At 40.3% G+C, this 14,343-nt stretch overlaps 2 protein-coding genes across 8 annotated transcripts in view; one reads left to right on the top strand and one right to left on the bottom strand.

The window, feature by feature from the left end:
* Positions 1 to 7,152, top strand: part of dmxl2 (Dmx-like 2) — a 35,537-nt gene extending 28,385 nt beyond the window's left edge. For all 7 annotated transcript variants that reach the window (XM_026319721.2, XM_026319725.2, XM_026319722.2 and 4 more), the window contains 11 exons: positions 553 to 618; positions 1,502 to 1,588; positions 1,867 to 1,988; positions 2,095 to 2,233; positions 3,574 to 3,634; positions 3,773 to 3,900; positions 3,992 to 4,069; positions 4,171 to 4,262; positions 4,379 to 4,431; positions 4,537 to 4,754; positions 5,472 to 7,152. In XM_026319721.2, coding sequence (XP_026175506.1) covers positions 553 to 618; positions 1,502 to 1,588; positions 1,867 to 1,988; positions 2,095 to 2,233; positions 3,574 to 3,634; positions 3,773 to 3,900; positions 3,992 to 4,069; positions 4,171 to 4,262; positions 4,379 to 4,431; positions 4,537 to 4,754; positions 5,472 to 5,681 — 1,254 coding nt within the window. In that variant the 3' untranslated portion in view covers positions 5,682 to 7,152. The remainder of the gene's footprint in view (positions 1 to 552; positions 619 to 1,501; positions 1,589 to 1,866; positions 1,989 to 2,094; positions 2,234 to 3,573; positions 3,635 to 3,772; positions 3,901 to 3,991; positions 4,070 to 4,170; positions 4,263 to 4,378; positions 4,432 to 4,536; positions 4,755 to 5,471) is intronic.
* On the bottom strand, positions 7,142 to 12,100 carry gldn (gliomedin). The gene is made up of 10 exons (XM_026319729.2): positions 11,290 to 12,100; positions 10,434 to 10,485; positions 10,330 to 10,347; positions 10,093 to 10,191; positions 9,447 to 9,548; positions 9,231 to 9,338; positions 8,918 to 9,001; positions 8,707 to 8,832; positions 8,392 to 8,542; positions 7,142 to 8,291 (listed from the first exon to the last, which is right to left on the bottom strand). The coding sequence occupies exons 1-10, from the start codon at positions 11,833 to 11,835 to the stop codon at positions 7,823 to 7,825; spliced, it is 1,755 nt and encodes a 584-aa protein (XP_026175514.1). The 5' UTR covers positions 11,836 to 12,100; the 3' UTR covers positions 7,142 to 7,822.
* Positions 12,101 to 14,343: the final 2,243 nt, after the last annotated feature.

Below are 14,343 nucleotides of genomic sequence, written 5' to 3' on the forward strand. Positions count from 1 at the left end.
CCTTCTCATACACTTCAGCTTGGAAATGATGACATATTGAGGTCTTTATCAGAAGCGCTTTTATCATTTGCCTCGAAAAAATTAACTGTCCGACATACTGTATAAGTTTACATACCTGTGATGCCTTAGGCATTTTCAGTCAAATGCAGGAGTCTGGAAATAATGATTATGTAATCATTTTCATGGTAGACTGCTACTGTAGCTGCCAGTCCCCCCAAAAAACCCAGGGATTGTAGTTCCAGGTTTCTAGTTTCTTCTTATTTAGTATTAATTTCAGTATTTGCTACCTGGAGTAGCCACATTACTTCAAACTAGGCTGGAGCAAAAAGATCTACAGGTCCATTCATCTTGTTTACATGACTGTACTGTAGCCCCATGCTAATGAGATTGATTAATTTATTTACATTATCATTAAGGCACATCAAAGATCCTGTAAATGTTTTTCATTTTCTTTCCATTCCATGTTTTATTTTTCTGTGTTTGTGCATGTGTTTTGTGTCATGCTGTGTTGGTGTGTCCTGTGTCTATATTGCCTCTGTGTGTGTTGTGTAGTGTGTAGAGAACCATATGGACCATATAAGCCCAAACTGCATAGCAGGAGCTAGCAGTCGCTATAAGGTATTATCATTTACTGTACCAGCAAAGGGCCTTGCCTTGTTTTTCCATCTGTTTGTCTGTCTGGGAGAGTCACTGTAATGCCAAGCTTGAAGGAGCAAGCGCATCAAACTTTAAAATAATTGCTGTGCACAGGGTTTAAGGTTTGCAGGGTATCATTAGACGTAGCACCAGATTGGTTGAAGTCTTTGATGTCTCCTCTCCAGCCTGGTCTGACAGTGACTGGTACCGTAATTTTTCTGGCATCAAGCCTACTCAAGGCTCCAAGGCTTAGATCTAACGTTTCCCACTCACTGGGACACCTGTGACATCCACTCACTTACTGTAACCTCACCACCCATCCCTGCCAATAACACATCTCCCTGTGTTTCTCACTCCTTTTTCCTCTCTAGCTGGACTATGTGTGCTAGACCCAAAAGCAAAATTAAAAAGTTCCCTTAAGAGAGTTGGCACTTATAATACAATAAAGCTACTAACTTGCATGCTGACTGTCAGGGCGGTGTGAGGCTTACTAACCATGCAGGGTGCTGTCATCAGTGAAACCCAAATAAACTATCAACATGTATTAGTTAATTGTATACCTCCACATGGGGCATTCTCCTGTGGGTGGTTAGTCCTCTCCTATCATGAATCTGGCTGTATGTTATTCTATTTTCCTGAAAAATTAGTTTAGTTTTTTTTTTTTTTTGGAGCATCTTAATGGCCCAACTAAATTGTTTTTAAAGTATATACTTTATGTTTCTGCCTTACTCCTTCTAGAAGGAAGCTATCCTAACATAATCAATACTTTTGCATTAGATTTGTGCTACGTTCACTCAGTGGCTCAGATGACTACAATTTTACTGTGTGTTGAACCTTGGCATATTGGTGTCCTTTGCTTTTCCAGGTAGAGGCAGACCTTGGCTACCCAGGAGGCAAGGCTAAAATCATTCACAAGGAGTCTGATATAATTATGGCATTTGCCATCAATAAGGTACAGTGTGAGTGTATGTGTGTGAGTGAGAGAGAGAGAAACATTAAAAATAATATGAAACGCTACATTTTACAGATCTACAGTGTCCGTAATTATCTCCTAGGATCATTCTTAGAAAGAACTAAGTGATTTGATACTACCTGAAGGGCAAATATTGATGGTACCAAGTTACATAATCCTTCCCAGGAACCTTCTGTGTTTCCAAATACCCAAAACTTTTTTCTAGGAAATTATGGGGAACTGTCCTTTTTTCTCTTGCATGTTTCCATCATTCCCAGGCTAACTCAAATGAGATAGTGTTGGCCTCTACTCACGATGTCCAGGAGGTGGACGTGTCTACTCTAGTGGCTGTACAGCCCTACACCTGGATAGGAGAGGACTTTGATAAGGAGTCCCGCAGGTCAGATTCAGGGCACAGATGGTCAAACAATTGCAGTTCTCATTGCCCACATACTGCACTCTCTGAAGATCAAGCCTGACTGATGGGTTTTGGTTGTGTGTTACAGCTCTGATGACATAGACCATCGTTCCTCGCATACAAACATTCCTCAGGCGAGCTCTGTCCCGTTTGCGCCACCGCAAATGCCAGTGTCTGCATCTATGCCATGGCTCGGCAGTGGGCAGACTAGCATGGGCGCCAGTGTGGTATGAGCATATTCACTACTAATACAGAAGTATACACACACACACACGCAAACCAGGCTGTAAAGGGTATGCAGTTGTTAGTAATTGCCAGCAGGGGGAAACTAAGCTGTGCTTTGGGGTCTGTATGCAGCATAGAATCTGTGGTGTCGCTTCAGTCTTTCAGTTTCACAGTCTGCACTTTACATTAGATATAAACATATTAACTCCCAATAGTTCCCAATGTAAACATGAAAGAAGACTAATACATAATTATAAAAGCATTAGACCATTTGGATTTTGTTCTGCAGTCTGTAGTCACTACACGTTTTCAGAAGAAGTGTGTATTTTTATTTGTTATCTTTGTTGAACCAAACTGAGCCATGACGACTAAACAGATGGCCTGCTGAGTCTATGGAGGCTGATACAGGGATGAGGTGTGTTTTCATGGTTTGATCGACACATATAAACACAGATAGCACCAGCTCTCACAGACAGCTATCCAAGGTACAGATTTGCGTCACATTTACACACAGCCAGGGTTCTCCATGTCCCAGCCACATTGATAAATGTTGAGTGTGATGCACGAAGCAAGACAGGACATTGAGTGTCAGTCTGAATGAATTATGTAAGTTCTCAAGTGTACACAGGCGCCTGACTAGCTAAGATCCTTGCTTTTTGCTGTCTGTAGATACTCATCTTTTGAAGTCCTCACAGAAAACCTTGGCATAATGTGCAGCCTTTCAGAACAATAGGTAGATTTATCAAAGGAATTTTATCAAGGGATTTTATCTGCCAAAAGGTTTATGTGTGGTTTTTAAGTCTAGAGCATTGTATTAACAATTAACAAGACAAACAGACTATCCTAGTCTCCACTCTCAAGAAATAAAGTGTAATAACAAATCAATTTTAATATCAAGACTGAGAATTTTGAGAAACTGATGTCATAACTGAAACTGAAAAAATCTCAATGTCCTCAAGAAAATTACTCGCTTACACTGAAATATGCAGACATAATCATTTCATTCTTTGCAAGTGAAATGTGTGAGAGCTGACTGAGGGAGAGTAGGCAGAGAAATTTGCTCAACTTTCAATTTAAATCAAAATACTGAACACAGTTTAGTATGTGTTGTTAATGGTTTCAATCAGTCGATGTGTAATTTCAACATATTGAAATGTCTGAGGACACGTCCTGTAGTTTATATGCAGCATATCAATATCAGTAAGCATTTATCAATAAGTAATAAACCAACTGAACACAGGTAAAGGTTTTTACCCAACAGCTGTAGCACACTTGGTTGCCAATATGTGGAATAAATTGATCTTTTTATGTTTTTTTGTTTTGTTTTTTTTTTTTTTTTCAGATTATGAAGAGAAATCTTAATAATGTGAAGAGAATGACATCCCACCCCATATATCAGTATTGTAAGTGTCTACAGTGAAGGCTGTGCCCAGTACTGACAGTAAAGAGTATGTCTTTAATTTACAATTCCTTCCCATGCTCTTCATCCTTGTTTTTCCTCTCATGTCGGTCTTTCTTTTTCTCTGTTTTGTTTGAATCAGACATGACAGGGGCACAGGACGGCAGCGTGAGAATGTTTGAGTGGAATAGACCCCAGCAGCTCATTTGCTTTAGACAAGCAGGCAATGCTAGAGTCACTCGGCTCTATTTCAACTCCCAGGGCAATAAGGTACACATACGGTCACATGCACAGACGTTACAGTGCCTGTGTTGTGTCTGTTGGGTGTGATTGTTTTGATTGTTCTGTGGTGTTCTCGTAGTGTGGAGTTGCTGATGGAGAGGGCTTCCTCAGTCTCTGGCAGGTCAACCAGACATCTTCTAACCCCAAACCCTACCTGGTAAAATCACCCCACACCTCAGCAACACATTCGCACCTTTAGACAAAAAGCAAAATATAAATCTGAAAATGTTTTTTTTCTCGTCTTTTTCTTGTCGACAGAGTTGGCAGTGCCACACTAAGACCTGTGGTGATTTTGCCTTCGTCACATCCTCCAGCCTCATTGCCACAGCTGGACATTCCAATGATAACAGGTCAGCATCTGCACTATTCACACATAAAGCTATGTACTAAACCAATACTATTCTTTGTCTCTTCATCTTCTTTGTACTGACTGACTAATATTATCGCTGGCTCACTTTATCCACAGAAACATTTGCCTGTGGGATACTCTGATTTCACCTAGCAATACTATGGTCCATGGTAATAAATTCAGAATGCTTCAAACAAGCCTATGTTATTTACTTCCCCTTTGTATCAAGGTGTATTGTGAATTAATTTTACATTTCTTCCCACTCACCTCTTCAGCTTTCCCCTGCCATGAGAATGGGGCCACTGTACTGCAGTATGCTCCTAAACAGCAGCTGCTGATCACGGGAGGCAGAAAAGGCTTTGTATGCATGTTTGACATCCGCCAGAGGCAGCTGCTCCACACTTTCCAGGCACATGACTCAGCCATCAAGGCCCTCGCACTGGATACCTTTGAGGACTTTTTCGTCACTGGCTCTGCAGAAGGCAACATGAAGGTGACACATTCTACAACACTCACTCTTCGACATGTTAAAAAAACATGAACTTGTACAGTTATACCTACATAGTTTACTGAGATTTAATGTCTCAATCTAGTTAAGTACCTACTTGATAAGATTAGAAAGTCATCCCGCATATCTTCTGTGTAGTCTCACAGTGAAGCCCCCATATTTTTCCAAGACTTTTAGGGCTTTTGGCCTTTATTTAGGACCATATTGTTCCTGTTTGTGTGTATTACACTCCCATAATGTTATCAGGCAAATACTGCATATAAGCTACAAATGATCTGGGTAAAGCTGTACTCCTCAGTGACAGTTAAGTTGACATTTTTTCATGTTGGGCACATTAAAGTGATGAGATGAGACTTGCCAAGATGTAATGTAAGTCGATCCATAATACTGAATCGGGGCTTCAATTAATGAAAATGGTTTTATTATATATAAATCCCAGCCTAGAAATACTCAGGTACATGCTTTTTTTTTATACTTCAGCCTTTGTATGAATTAAATAAGCTGTTTACTGGTGACATTTATGTGTGTTGGAAGTTGGAAGATAAGTCTTTTTAGTCCTTGTGCTAAGCTGAGTTAGCCAGCTGCAGCTGCACATGCATATTGAATAATGAATAAATATAATATATAATATATTATATAATAATATAAGAAAAAAAAAAGTTAATCTTCCTCTGTCCCATCTCATGCTTTCTCTTTCTCCAGGTGTGGAAGTTAGCCGGCCATGGGCTGATGCACTCTTTTAGCAACGAGCATGCCAAACAGTCCATCTTCCGCAACATTGGTGCAGGTGTCATGCAGGTGGAGACGCGGCCCGGTAACCGCATCTTCACCTGTGGAGCAGACGGCACCCTCAAAATGAGGGTCCTCCCTGATCGCTACAATATCCCCAGCAACCTGCTTGACATCCTGTAACACCTACTTCCACTTCTGTGGGTCCAAAGAAGAAGAAACAGAAAGAAAAAAACACATAAGCTTATGTAACACTCGCTAGGAATTAATACTAAAATTGATGAGTTGGTCAAAAGGTCAACATGCCTTTGGCTTCTTTCTGAGCGTGCAGTGTTCAGGGGTTTACTGTTGATTTAAATCACATCCAGAATGACATATGGAGCTACAAATACGTTTTTTTCCCAAAGGCTGAAAGCAACGTTACAAGCAAACGATATCATACTTGATTTTAAAGTTAGACTTATTGTAATTTTATTGAAGAATCTCTACTCTTAGAGTGTGTCCATAGGGAAGCTATGCATGTCCTGTTCTCGTTACGCGGTGCAATCACAGGTCTGTTGATAGTGCTCTGTAAAAGTGCTCAAGCAAAAATTTTAAAAGTGTGTAACTGTCGTCATTTTGTGCCCACAGCTGAAATCTCTTAGCATCTACTGTAACCAGCACTGTTTGTTATTAAGTCAGTGGTTTCCAGTGTGAATTGAGTTGTTGGAATCTGCATTTTGTTTCAGTGGTTTTTCCCCACCCACCCCTGCCTTTTTGCCCTGCTTTTCCAACCCTAATGGAGGAGACTATGGTGCATTGCTCCAATAGTGACACCCTAACCCCCCTGTTTCACTGGCTGCCTGTCACTCACTCCAGCCCATCCTGGTTTTGGGCCCAACCTGAACCAGTTTGGGCGTTGAGTGTGTGTGTTCACTCTGCTGTGTCTGCAATCTGTACACCTGCCCGCCACCTGCCCTCAAATGCCTGTTTGTGTGGCAGACCCACTGCTAAAACATTCCTGTTTGGAAGATGATGTGTTTGACTTCTGTGACTGTGAATTTTAATGTTTCCATCTGTCTGGTCCAAAACAAAACACCTACCTTCTCACCCAGAGCAAGAAACACAAAGGTTCACTTCTTGTTTTGCACAAGATATTCTTGAGATGTTTTTCTTTTTTAAATCATCAATTTTATTATTTTACATTATTTATATGTTTGTGTTTATTTGATTGGCCATTCCTTTGTAAACCTATCTAACTTATTGCCTTTTATTTTAGGAATGTAAGAGGTTTTACTGTATCTGACTGGGAGATGTGCAACACAGTCTATTTTATGTAAGTGTGTTACCTCGCTAGTTTTTACTGTTTTATCCATAAGAAATAGATATTTGCACTCAAATTCTGGAGACACTAAAAGTTTATTTGAAACAGAGGTTATTAATGAAGAAACTGTTATATACAATGAATGTCTGGCTTTATTTGGCCTAGTAGTATAACGTTTGAAATAGTTTTAATATATAAATTATATAAATATATATATGAAATAACACAACAGCTTGTACAAACATGAAAGCATTTCTTTATTTTTGGTTTTTATCATACCAGCTGGATTAGTCGTAACTTTTGTTAAGTGTATGTATGGTATTTATTAAAGAGATTTGTGTTTCTCTCTCTCTTTCTGTCCACTACGTGTACTGTATGTATCTTATGTGTTTTACCAATAGTCCTACTGCTGGTGTGTATGTGTATATGTATGTGTGTGTGTGTGCATGTAATAACGCAAAAAAAGCCATCATCATGGGGTAGACACTTACTGTGCACTTGAGCCTGGAGGTGTGTGAGAGAACAGGTCATGGTGGGTCAGAGTTTTACCTTTGTAAAGTGAATAAATACTTTTTATTTCATCAGGATGATTTGACACTTTTTTTTTTCTTAAGAGGAATAAGTCTTGACGGATCATATTTCACTACGAAGACAAGTGGACAGTTTATATATGTCAGAATATATGAAGGGATAATGGACATCTATATAAAAATACGTGATAGATAATTGTCATGCTGATACATAAAACAACTTACAACACAGTTTTTATAAATTCTGAACCTCTTGATACAAAATGATTTTCTCACTGTTAGTAACTCTATCTATGTTGTGAATACGATACAGCAATGTCAGGACAATTTCACCATAATTATTGACCAAAAATAGATTTTGTTCACTAAAATTGTATTTTTTTTTAACAGGAATGTCGATGTGTACATCTCTTTTGAAAAACTATGACCAGTTACTAAAGATGGTGTGAATAGTTGGTAGACATGCCGGTTTGTCATGTTCAGTATGTTTTTCACTCGTCAGAGATAAAGTGGACCACATAGAGCCTGACATAGCCATCGTCCCACATATACAGGTGTCTGTCCTTTGGACTGTAGGACAGCATTGCCAGCACTCCACCTGGAGACCTTGCAAGGTCAAAGGTCACATTGACAGGTTTTCCCTTTAGCAGGTCAAAAGCAAAGGTGACCCTAGTGTCCTTGCTGTCAGTGACATACAGGATGCCACAGGCGATGAAGGTGTTGCCAACTTTAGTGCGGGGGTAGGTGGTGTTTATATAGGATGTGACAGAGAAGGTCTTCTGGTCCAGCTGGGCCACCATGATGTTCTCGTCTACACTGGAGGCAAAGATCAGCCACAAGCCGTTCTCATCTGCTGCCACTTTGAAGTAAGTCTTGGAGTTCTGCAGCAGATAGTTGAGGCTGTGGTACAAAGCGTTGTCTATAGAAAGAGTGTGGTGCCTCTTTGTGTGAAAGTCAAATCTGGAAACAAACAAGCAGAAGGTTGTTAACCAAAGGAAATGAAAAGATTGGACACAATACCAAAGTATCTAACTCTGCATTGAATTGGATTTCAGCTTACTTGGCAATACTTGAAGTAGCAGCGATATGATAATATAAGGAACCATTATGAACAGCATGGCCACAGCCATAGTAGAACTTTCTAACGTCCACAATCTCACTGCTGTTGTTCTGGATGGAGGCAATGCTTTTATACTGCTTGACCATGCGACCTGGGGAGGAATGAGCAGATTTCTCACTAATTGCTAGAGCTTATCAGAGATCCTGTAGTCCAGCATGCTTTATGTTGCTTTGACATACAAAGGCTGTGCTTGAAATGCAATTATTACAACTTCTATCTACGGGTGTGCTGATGGTCCTCAGATCACCAACGTACCAGAAAAATGTTCTGCCACCCAGATTCGCTCATCATTCAGCTGAGCTGTGTCTTTCATCCATGTGCCAAATGTGCTCTCCATCTTTGTTATGTTCCTGGGGTTTATCAGAGACTTAATCAGGCACTCTGAGGGAAAACAAAATATCAGGCTTAGATGCTTACTTCTCTACCCCACAGCACATATTTTGAACAATTTTCTGAGAAAACACACCATTCTTCAGGGCAGATTTCTCATGTAGTTTCACAACCTCCTTTACAGACGAGGTTTCGTCATTTGGAACTGCATGTAAAAGCGCTGTTTAAAAGAATACCATAACATGTTATTTACAGTATTCAGTATTCACTATACTTGGCAAAACAATCTCACTACAAAGTCTATGTAAAAGCAGTCTTAAAGCTTGGGTCGATCAAAAGCTCCAAGCCTTGTGCTGAGATTGTTGCTATGATTTTTTCCAAAGTCAAGTCTGAAGTTTCACTGCCAACTATAAAGTATTTGTTTGATGTCACTCAAAAAGGCTTCTCACCCAGGGACTGAGCAGCCTGAAGGTTGGCTCTGTGGTGCCTTGTCCTGGGAGGCCCTTGAGGGCCAGGAGGTCCTGGGGGACCCGGTGGTCCTGGTGGACCGGGAGGACCTATACCAAGAAGAGAAGACAACATCTAAACCTTGTGGGTACAAAAGTAGGACTGTTCTGAGTTTAGTTGGTAGATGCTAAACAGCTCACGGTATTATAACTACTTTCCTTCAATGACAATGTCATTGGATGGTTGTCCCTTCTCTCCTGGGGCACCAGGCTCTCCTTGCTCTCCTTTTTCACCTGGTTCTCCTTTCTCACCCGGTGGCCCTGTGGAGGTCATTATACAAAATATTTCTAAAATTTCATTAATACCCTCACTACACTTTGTTCTATTGTTAAAGCCATGAATGATTCCTTTGATTTGCTGTGATGAATCATGTCATCCATGTCATCCGGTGTGGAGGAGAACAGAGTAAAGTGGGAGAATAGACGGAGACAGTTTTCCAGCTCATTCAGCTGAAGCCCCAAACTACAAAGACTGTCTGAATAATATCAGCTGAGAATGTCACAGCAAGGCAGCTCTTTCAGCCTCTTCATTATTTATGAATAACAAATGAAATATACTGCCTGTTACATCTGACATCATTATTGTACACACATCAGGAAACTGAAAGTTATGGTCTATTTTGAGTGTGTGTCTATATAATTCTAAGAGACTGTCATTTTGATATTTTTACCCCGAGGTCATACTCAACCCTATTACTGTTACACTATACCAGTAGCTCTTTACTTAAATGGCCAGCAGTGCTCGAGGAGTTAATAAAAATGGATGGTGAGTAAAAACAGAATAGAGCATCACTTTCTTTCTTACCTTTTTTTCCTCTTTTTCCATCAGCCCCAGGCAGTCCATTCAGACCTGGGATGCCATCAGTCCCATTGTGCCCAGGCAAACCGTCCACACCAGGCAAACCTAGAGAAACAAGAGAAAATCTCTACAATGGGCTGAATGGAGAACATATTCAGCAACAATATAGGTCACTAAACTACAAAGGAGGCATACAGTATCTTAGGATTTTAAATTTAGAATCACAATTACAAGTTCACGTACCAGGTGGTCCTGGCGGTCCTGCAACAGAAGGTTTGAGCATGTTAGAGAATAAAAAGTGATATTTTGGACAGAATTAAGTAGTTTTAAGTGTAAATAGGACATACCAGCTATGCAGACTCCTTTTGTGGTGTTGCAAATGTCAATCAATAATTTAATCTGATGAGCAAGGAAAGATATCAAAATATTATTAAAATACTTTCTTTTACTTCTTTTAGTAATAGTACTGTAGAGCCCCAATAACCCCCATTTTCACAGTAAAAAATATGCCACCATAAAAATGCATGTAAAATATAATATATAGTATTATCAGCAACATATTGTATCAAAGGTAAAAATATTCGTGCCCCAGAATGTCCATTGCTTAGGATTTGAATACACATTACTTCATAGTATTACTTTTAAAGTGTGTAACACGTTATAGTAACTGATTTACCTACTTAAAATGCTATGTTGCAGGAAAGTTAATCTGAAACAATACATCATATTTCATAAACTGTTTTGTTTTGTAGAATCTTGACCTGCAAAGTAACTAGTAACTACAGCTGCCAGATAAATAACACAAGGATCTCTAGAAGTACTTAAATACAGCACAGTAAACATACTGCCCAACACTTTATGTACTCTCTGTACACTGTGAATGTAGAAACTGAAAAATAAATTATTTTGGAATATGTCAACCAAAATAATAAAGGCCCTACATCTAAGATCCAACTTGGGCTCATCTTCAGCACAAGACCTTATGAAAACTGTGTGAGACCTTAATCCCCCCTTTTTAATTTGTATTATGCTAATGTTGCATATACTGCTTGAAGCTCCAGGCCTCAGGAGCTGCTGATCCACTATTAGCCAGTAATCATCAAAAAAATTCATGATGACTGTGGGTGTCTTACAGTCTATTTGACTGTTCTTCATCATCCCTTCTCTCTCATACACAATTAACAAACAGGTGTCTCATCTCACCGGGACCATGGAGTAAGTCATCATCATCATCATGTCGTCCTGCACATGTGCCTTGTGATAACTCTGGCTGTGTCTGTGCTTGTGCTTCAGCTCATGCTTCATCTTCTTCTCTGTTTCCTCTCCCACCTCCTGGCTGACCTCCTGCTGATGGAGCTCCTCTCCCTCCTCTTGGTGAAGGTCTTGCAGCTCCTGCTGCAGCTCCTTTTCCAGCACTTCACTCCTCTTGTTCCTGGAGGACTGATACTGGTGTTGTGGAAGCTCCCCCACACTTGCTCGCATCTCTGCCACTCCTCTGGGCACCTCCTGGAGGAACTCCACCACCGAGCTCTGCTCTACCTCAGTCAGTCTCACCCCTGTCTGCTCCAACCAGACACGTTGTTGATTCTGCTGGACCAAAAGTAGCAGAAGGCCCACAGAGTTTATCAGTGCCACAGCACACGTCCCATACAGCACCATCCGCTGAGGGAGAGTCATGCAGGGTGTTGGAATCCACATGGTTACCACTTCTCCTCCTTTTTTCTGAGGGTCACCTACCAACCTCAGCATTCACAAGGCGATAAAATTCTGCTACAGCAATTTAATATAAATAAAGTCCAAGAAGATTTTATGACCTTGTAGCCCAAGATGTTGCCAGCAAAAATAAAAGAACATCAACTGAGACCAAACTAATCCAGGAAGGAAGTCCTTGGCTGAAAGTGAAAGTTCTGCCCTGATAATTTGAAAACTCCAAAGGGTTCAGTCCTGTTCAAAGTCTGTGCTCCATCCGGGCGGTCTATCTGAAGGCAGACTGGTAGATACAGTGCTGTTGTTGTGTTATTTGCCAAGTGGAGAAGGGGTTTTGTGTGTGTGTATATGAGCATGCACGTGCAAAGCAGTTGTGTAGGAGTGGGAATTACACAATTTTCTTCTGTGCTTGTTTGGGAAGAAACCACTGCCTGTTCAGTCACCTGATTTATATTCAGCACCGCCCATTCTATTGCACTGCCGTGGGCAGACTGACATCACACACACAAACATACACAGAAATGCATATATGTATGATGTACGCTTGAAAACACATGAATAACACATGAACCCAGATAGCCTCTACTATATAATAATAATTTTTTAGTAGTAGTATTCGTATTAGTATTATAGTATTACAGGACTCATATTTAAGTGAAAAAAAATACATTGCATCCAAATGCATTAACATCATGATAGTTTCCAGTGAGTTGGTTCATGGACAACTCCTGTGTCATCCCTCATTTATCTCCTCAGCGTTGCTCCTGCTCACATTCTCACATTTTCCATGCACCATCAGCTCCATGCATTTGAAACATTCTTCCCTGTGAAAGGTTGTTGCCTGTTTTGGCTTAACAACAATACTGTGAGTTTCAGTAAGTCAGTTAATTAGATTCTTTTGGTGACCTGGAGTCATGTTGCATGGATTCCTGTAGTTGACCTATATGATATTGCAGCCATTTCATGCCCCATAAAACATTTGCATGCAGGCACACACAGACACACATGTGCACAACATTCCCGTCTCACTACATGAAGTCGACAAAGTGTGGAGCAGTTCTAGTAATTTTGACAGATTTTTATTTTTTTTACTGACAACAGGGGACTTAGTCATGGCCTGCAGTCGAACTATCTGTGGACACAGAAACATTTTTACATACAAGGGCTTTCCTGTTTTTATTTTATTTCTAATGTATTCCTTTTTAATTGATAATTTAATGATGTTGTTTTCAAGTTTAAACATCCTACTTTGAAAAATCTTCTGTAGATATTTACTCAATGTTATATTCTGTCACCACTAAACTAAAAGGACTGATGCTGGATTCTTTTAGCACTAGAATGACCAAAAGCTAGAACTATGAAGTTTATAACTATAATACAGTGTATAGCCTGGTGTATGCAGTCTATATATTAGCTACTATTAATGGAGTTGGCTAATTTGTGGCTACTTTAGTGCTATTGTTTTATATATAGTAGCTGTAAAAATTGTCCAATTAAAAAAAACAAAAAACAAAACTGAATCCAATGCAGCGCCTGAGGATCGAACCCAAATCTCTTAGCTTAAGAATCATCCTAGAATGGACATCTGACCAAAACACTGGGGCGTCATGATTTGGGGTTTCACAGTATCTCTTGCATTTGGACTTTAAAACTGAATGAGCTTCATAGTGATCCAGTTGACCCTGTGACAGGTTTCCTGGGTAAGCGAATTCACTTCCTGGTGCAAGCGTGTTGTGCTATTCGTTCTTGTGGATTAGCTACAGGTTAGCCCTAGTCTGATACACTGAAAAACTGAACTAAACTCTCTGTACAATTCATTAACCGTTACATATTCCTGTACCAGAATTCCTGTTATTCTAGACTTAGCGCTCGTTAGCCTACCAGTTAGCTTAGCTAGCTAGTAGCATGGCTTCTCTCTCTCATCTCTCCTGCTTGGTGTGCCACATGTCTAATTATTCCTCTGCCTCCTTTAGTGATAATCACTTAGGCAGAAGCCCACGGCTCATCACCTGCCTGTTCATTTTTCTAACAGATTTTCCCCACTCAACGATACACCCGCTGAGAAACCAACTCTGGTAATTGGCAATTCCATAGTCAGAAATGTGAAGCTAGAGACTTCAGCGACCATAGTCAAATGCATTCCTGGGGCAGCAATGACACCCAATTACGCCAATTGGAGGTCGCTAAAATTAATGTTACATCGGTGTGTAACTTTGCCAAAACAATGTCGGATGTAATTTTCACTTGGCCCTTCCTCAATCTGACCAGTGATGACATGTTTAGCCACATGTTTTTGTTCTGTCGCTGGCTGTCTAGGTCATGTCCAGCAAACAATGTGGGCTTCATAGACAATTGGGCCACTTTCTGAGGAAAACCTCGTCTGGGAGCGAGGGACGGCATCCATCCCACTTTGGATGGTGCAGCTCTCATCTGTAGAAATCTGGCCAAGTTTATTAGTCAATTTAAAGTTTGACAGTCCAGAGTGACGACCGGGACGCAGAGACTCTGTCCCCTCTCCTCCCTCCTCACATGTGTATTCCACAATTGGAT

Source organism: Mastacembelus armatus, chromosome 3 (genome assembly GCF_900324485.2).
Source record: "Mastacembelus armatus chromosome 3, fMasArm1.2, whole genome shotgun sequence".
NCBI classification, from domain to species: domain Eukaryota; kingdom Metazoa; phylum Chordata; class Actinopteri; order Synbranchiformes; family Mastacembelidae; genus Mastacembelus; species Mastacembelus armatus.